The 6,866-nt window shown below is 33.6% G+C and overlaps 1 protein-coding gene across 1 annotated transcript; it reads right to left on the bottom strand.

Moving 5' to 3' along the window:
* Window positions 1-859: 859 nt before the first annotated feature.
* LOC124913325 lies at window positions 860-1,410 on the bottom strand. Its single transcript, XM_047453917.1, has 2 exons — window positions 1,263-1,410; window positions 860-1,155 (listed from the first exon to the last, which is right to left on the bottom strand). The coding sequence occupies exons 1-2, from the start codon at window positions 1,408-1,410 to the stop codon at window positions 860-862; spliced, it is 444 nt and encodes a 147-aa protein (XP_047309873.1).
* Window positions 1,411-6,866: the final 5,456 nt, after the last annotated feature.

Raw genomic sequence — 6,866 nt, 5'->3', positions numbered from 1 at the left:
AAAAATCAATATCCCAAAAAACAGTGATTTTATTTGAATCATAACCCATTCATAAACATAGAAAAGACAAATCATTTTAACCGTTTTCAAATTAATCATAATGATCCTATTTGAAATTAATGGATAAGAACTTACTTCCAACAACAAGTCAAAGCTTCATGTTGATAACAAAATCAAATTTCAACCAGAATCCAAATGGTGTGATAATATCTCATTTTATCTGAACTATAAACCTGTCAAACCATGTGCCTGTAATAGACACTTCGTGTGTGTAATTAGTACCCGCAAACATGGTTTTACCACTACCAATGGTTAAGAGAAATCCTGGAATACACTGTCCCTTTACAAAATAGATATAAATCATGTGAACTGCCTATAGGAGAAAACAAAATCTTAGCTTGAAAGTGATCAACATAAATGTTATTATCAATGAAAAGTAAGGATAGAAAAACAAATGAATAACCCACAAATTTGAATGGAAATCCAAGATGGGAAGAAATCATGGATATGTTAAAAAGTAGGTTACAATGGAGATTAGCATCGAGCAGAAGGACTTCATATTTATAAAGGTCCATATCACCTCTGATTGGGAAGCCTAAACCTGAGAAAAGTATAAGTTCTAGAGTCCTGAAGTTGATTCACAATTAGTGGTTAGTGGAGCCCCCGACCCTATCCGGGGTAGTTAGAAGAGAGAATTTTTGGATTTGGGTCGAGTCTTGAAACCAGGTCAATAGTGGATAAACGAACCAGTTCTTGAATCTGGGTCTAAAACCCAATCCATTGTGTATCCATAGTAGTGGTGGAAGAAGGCTTTTTTGATTACTCAGTGTTTTGTAGTTAGTGAATTTGAATATAATCTTCAAATTTCCAAATTCCAATCATTATCTTGTCCTGTTGAAGCTGCCTCATAGCCTAAGACTCTATTTACACCAGAAAGTAAAACCAGGCTTTCTACATAACCTGTAATATCAACACAGGAGTCCCCATGAACCCTAACATCTTTAACCAGTTCAAAATCTGGGTCATAAGAAACCAAATTACCATGATCTGTAAACACAAGGAGTTCACCATTTCTCCTGGTACCCAACACTCTATTAACTCCTTGCTGTAAATCTATGCTGAAAAGCTTGATCCAAGAATCAACAGCACCATATTCTTCCATAACCCAGACCCAACAACTGAAATAATTAAACTAGAAATTGGGTATCTTCAGGGAGGATTGTAAGTTGGGTAGCCACTGCACAGTTCGTACGGTTTAACACCTCTCCATGATCCAGTTTTGACCTCATAAAGCTCAACCTCTGGAGGAACCTTATTGAATCCGTTTCCTCCCTGAAGATAAACAATCCTTACAACTTTGTAATCATCGTTTCCACGATGAAAACCAAATCCTAAACCTGTGAGCGCCATGTGATGCAAATGTGATGTTCGGCGTCGGAAGGCTCTTGAATTTTCGAATAGATGGATTCTGTTTTGAATCTAATATTCACAACAATAAGGATTCTATTTCCAAAGATGAGGATGTTATTTCCAAAGAGAAGGGTTCCATTTCCAAAATTACTGAGGGTTAAAATAGACGTAGTTATATATTTTAAGGGTTATTTTATAATTTGTTAGTCTATAAATAAGGATAGAATTGTAAGGAGAGGATTATAATTTTGGTATTCTAAATTGTTATACTTTCTCTTTCTAATTACTAGAGTTGTCCTGGTAACCCTAACCCTAATAAACTCCCAATTTCTATTTAGTTTTAATTAGGGGTGAGCAAACGGGTAAACCCAACCCGTATTACCCAACCCATATTCAACCCAAATTAAATTACCCAACCCATAATTCAACCCATATTATTTACTAATATGGGTTGGGTATGGGTTGGGTAACCCAAATTATTTTATTTTTATTTTTTTAATTTAACATGTATTTCATTTAACACATTATTATTCGTTTAACACGTTTTTCACGTTTTTCACGTTTTTAACATTTTTAATACGTTTTTCACATGTTTTTGACACGTTTAACATGTTTTTCATGTTTTTGGCATGTTTAACACGTTTTTAACATGTTTAACACGTTTTTGACACGTTTAACACGTTTTTGACACGTTTTTTCACGTTTTGACACGTTTTTTCACGTTTTTGACACGTTTAACACATTTTAACATATTTTTGGCACGTTTAACACGTTTTAACACGTTTTGACACGTTTTTCACGTTTTTGGCACGTTTTGACACGTTTCACACGTTTTTCACGTTTTTGGCACGTTTTGACACGTTTAACACGTTTTCCACGTTTTGACACGTTTAATACGTTTTTCACATTATTGACACGTTTCACACGTTTTTCACATTTTTGGCACTTTTAACACGTTTTGACACGTTTAACAGGTTTTCCACGTTTTGAGATGTTTAACACGTTTTTTATACGTTTTTCACGTTTTCGACACGTTTAATACGTTTTTCACATTATTGACACGTTTCACACGTTTTTCACATTTTTGGCACATTTAACACGTTTTGACACGTTTAACACGTTTTGACACGTTTAACACGTTTTGACACATTTAACACGTTTTCCACGTTTTGAGACGTTTAACACGTTTTTGATACGTTTTTCACATTTTCGACACGTTTAATTCGTTTTCGACACGTTTAATATGTTTTTCACACCTTCGACACGTTGGACACTATTTTCATGTTTTGACATGTTTAACACGTTTTTAACACGTTTGACACATTTTTCATGATTACGACACATTTAACACATTTGGACACATTTTTCACGTTTTTGGCACGTTTAACACGTTTTGACATGTTTAACATGTTTTTCACATTTTTCACATTATTAACACGTTTAATACGTTTGTAACATGTTTAACATGTTTTCACACGTTTAACACGTTTTGACACATATTGCACGTTTTTGACACGTTTAACACGTTTTTCACGTTTTTGATACGTTTAACACGTTTTTGACACGTTTAACATGTTTTCCACATTTTTGACACGTTTAATTCGTTTTCACATGTTTAATGTCAAACGTGTCATAAATATATTAAACGTGTCAAAAATGCCAAAAACGTGTTAAAACTTATCAAAACGTGTTAACGTGCAAAAAAATATGTTAAACATGTCAAAAATATGTTAAATGTGTAAAACGTGTTAAAATGTCAAAAACGTGTTAAACGTGCCAAAAACGTGAAAAACGTGTTAAACATCTTACAAACATATTAAAAATGTTACAAACATGTTAAACGTGTTAAGAATGTGAAAAACGTGAAAAACGTGAAAAACATGTTAAACATGTCAAAAACGTATTAAACGTACCAAAATGCGAAAAACGTGTTAATGTGTGAAAAACGTGTCAAATATGTCAATAACGTGTTAAATATGCCAAAAACGTGAAAAACATATTAAACGTGTGAAAACGTGTTAAACATATCAAAAATATGTTAAAATGTTAAAAACGTGTTAAACGTGCCAAATATGTGAAAATCGTTTTAAACTTATCAAAAACATGTTAACGTGTTAGTTATGTTAAAAACGTGTTAAACGTGCTAAAAACGTAAAAAACGTGTTTAGTTTGTAAAAAACGCGTTAAACGTATTAAACATGTCAAAAACGTGTTAAACGTGACAAAAACGTGTTATTAGTATGAAAATATGTTAAACATGTCAAAACTTGTTAAACGTGCCAAAAACGTAAAAACGTGTTAAACGTGTGAAAAACATGTTTTAAGTGTAAAAACGTGATAAAAATACTAAAAACGTGTAAAAACGTGTTAAACATATCAAAAACGTGTTAAAATGTCAAAAACGTGTTAAACGTGTCAAAAACGTGTTAAACGTGCCAAAAACGTGAAAATCGTGTTAAACTTATCAAAAACGTGTTAAATATGTTTAAAACGTGTTAAACATGCCAAAAACGTGTTAACGTGTTAGATATGTTAAAAACGTGTTAAACGTGCCAAAAACGTAAAAAATGTGTTAAACTTGTCAAAAACGAGTTAAACGTATTAAACATGTCAAAAACGTGTTCAACGTGACAAAAACGTCAAAAACGTGAAAACGTGTCAAAAACGTGAAAACGTGTCAAAAACGTGAAAACGTGTCAAAATGTGAAAACGTGTGAAAAACGTGTTAAACGTATGAAAAACGTGTTAAACGTGTGAAAAACGTGTTAAACGTGTGAAAAACATGTTATAAGTGAAACATGTTAAAAATATTAAAAACGTGTTAGATGTGTGAAAAACGTGTTAAACGTATGAAAAATATGTTAAACATGTCAAAAACGTGTTCGACTTAAAGTTGGAAGATTATTAGTTTATATTGGATTAATAATATAGAATTAAACTAAATTTATATAATTTGGGTAATTTGGGTAACCCTAATCCAACCCAAATTAAACTCAACCCATACTTAACCCAACCCATACTCAACTCAACCCATATTAACCAACCCAAATTAATAATTTGGGTTTTGGTTAGGGTTGGGTTTGGGTAAACCCATATTATGCTCACCCCTAGTTTTAATCTATTCTTCTATTTAGTCTGTTCTTTTATTCATTCTGTTTCTTTTATCGATCTATTCTTCTATTCAATTTGTTCTTCTACCTATTCTGTTCTCATTCCGTTCTTTTACTCGTTCTATTCTTCTTTATCTATTTTACGAAACTATTATTGTGAGATTTATATCGTGATTGATATTAAGGTCACGACAGATTCCGGAACAACCGAAAGTTGGTATTTGCGTAGGAAACCAAATCATTCCCCAAACATACCAATCCATTGCAACAACCTAAAACAAGAGAACGCGTCCAGAAATTGGTAAATGGGAATTGAAGATCAGTGGATAATTCAAACGTTTCATTGTCATGAAACAGGCCGAAGCAATCGTTTCATTGTCTCTTTAGGACTTGGGCGAGAAGTTCGTGAGGTAGATAGCAAGAGGAAATTGCAAAATTCCCGGCAGTTATGTCACCCATCTGATACCGGCGGTGTGACTATTCAATCGGTCTAGTTTGATTGCCAAAACACACTTGTGGTGAACATTTTCTCAATTTCCAAAGGTTTTTTTATTCAACGATTATAAATAAATTATATATTTAAATTAAAATTAAAATTATTAATCATATTATAAGCCAAATTTTGATTTACATTATTTTCAAATAATATTATTATTATTTTTAATAATATTAGAATAATATTTTGAATTTTTATATTCAAAATAACATAGAAGAAGAAATTAAAACCTAATTAAAGCTTAATTATGGTGATAATTAAATTCTAATTAAGAAAATTATTCAAAATTTTAAAAATAATTTAAGAATAAAATATTATATTTATTTTTTCAAATTAGAAAAAGTTAAAAATATTTAATTGTGATTTATTTAGATTTATGTTAAATTCATGACTTAAACCAATTAAATAAAATATCCCAAAATTCTCAAAAATATCAAAAAAGAATATATTATGATAATAATTTTTATGAATCCAGAAATATATTTTGTGAAGTTTTTGGTGAAGAAACGAATTTAAAAAGAATTAAAACTCGATTTTAATAAACCTGTTAAATAAAAATAAAATCTGATAATCCAGTGTAGCAGAAATTATTTTTAATATTTGCGGCAGGATTCTGGATCATCAGATGAGCGCTCAGACTTCATCCAACACCCAATACGCTCCCACGCAGCTGGATGTAGCGGATCCACGCGTGCGCGCCCACATCGGATTAACTAACGGGATTCTTAACTTCGTTAGTCTAATCGTTAACCGACCTAACGGAACCCTACGTTCGTCACTCGAAACGACGTCGTTTGACTAGTCTAACTACTAAACGACCTAACTTAAAAGATCCCAAAATTTGACATTGAAATGGTGTTTTAAAATTGATCCTTGTAAGGGCTTTAAAATCGTGATTTATGTCAGTGATTTTGTTCGTCATGATCATATGAACTTACTGTAACTTACGAATCATGATTTCATGATCTAATAAAAAGTTATGGGCTTTTGAAATTTTGAACCAAAACAAGAACACTCGGTCCTAAGGTTTTAGCCTAGGACCGGTGATCCTCGGTCATGTTCTTCAATATGGACCGAAAAAACGAACCCTAGGAACAAGAAAATGCACCCAGGATCGGTGTTCTTCAGCTATGACTGAGGACTATGACCAGTATTCTTCATCTAGGACCGAGGACTAGGATTAGTGTTCTTCAGCTAGGATTGAGGACTATGACTGAGTTTACTAAGCCTAGGACTGAGCACTCCCTTTAGCCTAGGACCTATGTCTATAACCCTAGACCTGATCCCTCACTTGACCTAAGACTGGTAAACTTGACCCTAACCCTAGACCTAGGGTCGGGCCCTCACTTGACCTAGGACCGATAAACTTGACCCTAACCATAGACCTAGGACCAAATTTTCTAACCATGGGACCGAGCCCTCACTTAACATAGGACCAGTATTTCTAACCCTAGGACTGAACCCTCACTTGACCTAAAACTAGTAAACCTAACCCTAACCCTAGACCTATGACTGATAACTACCTAAGCCTAGGACTAAGCACCTAGATAAGTAGACTTGACCCAGGACCGAGCCTCCCTAGTCTTCGACCGAGCCACCCAAGTTTGGGACCGAGCCTCTTGAGCCCAGAACCGAGCTCTTTAGTCCTTTGACCCATGTGACCGAGTCCTAGTCCGAACTACCCCGGTCTTGATCGAGCCTGATCGAGCCTAGATTGGCCAAACCGAACCCAGACCCTAGGAGCCTGGTCATAAGGCCTGTTTAGTTCCACTTTTAAAAATCCAAAATTATTTCTGTAATTTTGGAACCCGAATTCATTTTCAAATAATCCTAAAAGGTTAGAAAATGTT

Source organism: Impatiens glandulifera, chromosome 8 (assembly GCF_907164915.1).
Source record: "Impatiens glandulifera chromosome 8, dImpGla2.1, whole genome shotgun sequence".
NCBI lineage: Eukaryota > Viridiplantae > Streptophyta > Magnoliopsida > Ericales > Balsaminaceae > Impatiens > Impatiens glandulifera.
The sequence above is the reverse complement of the archived record's forward strand: the minus strand, read 5'-3'. Positions and strand labels throughout refer to the sequence as shown.

Excerpts from the sequence above, each read along its gene's own strand:
- LOC124913325 (XM_047453917.1), bottom strand. The coding sequence starts at position 1,410 with ATGGCGCTCACAGGTTTAGGATTTGGTTTTCATCGTGGAAACGATGAT. Across the intron at positions 1,156-1,262 it reads CAAAACTGGATCATGGAGAG|AATATGGTGCTGTTGATTCT; the intron begins GTGTTAAACCGT and ends GGGTTATGGAAG.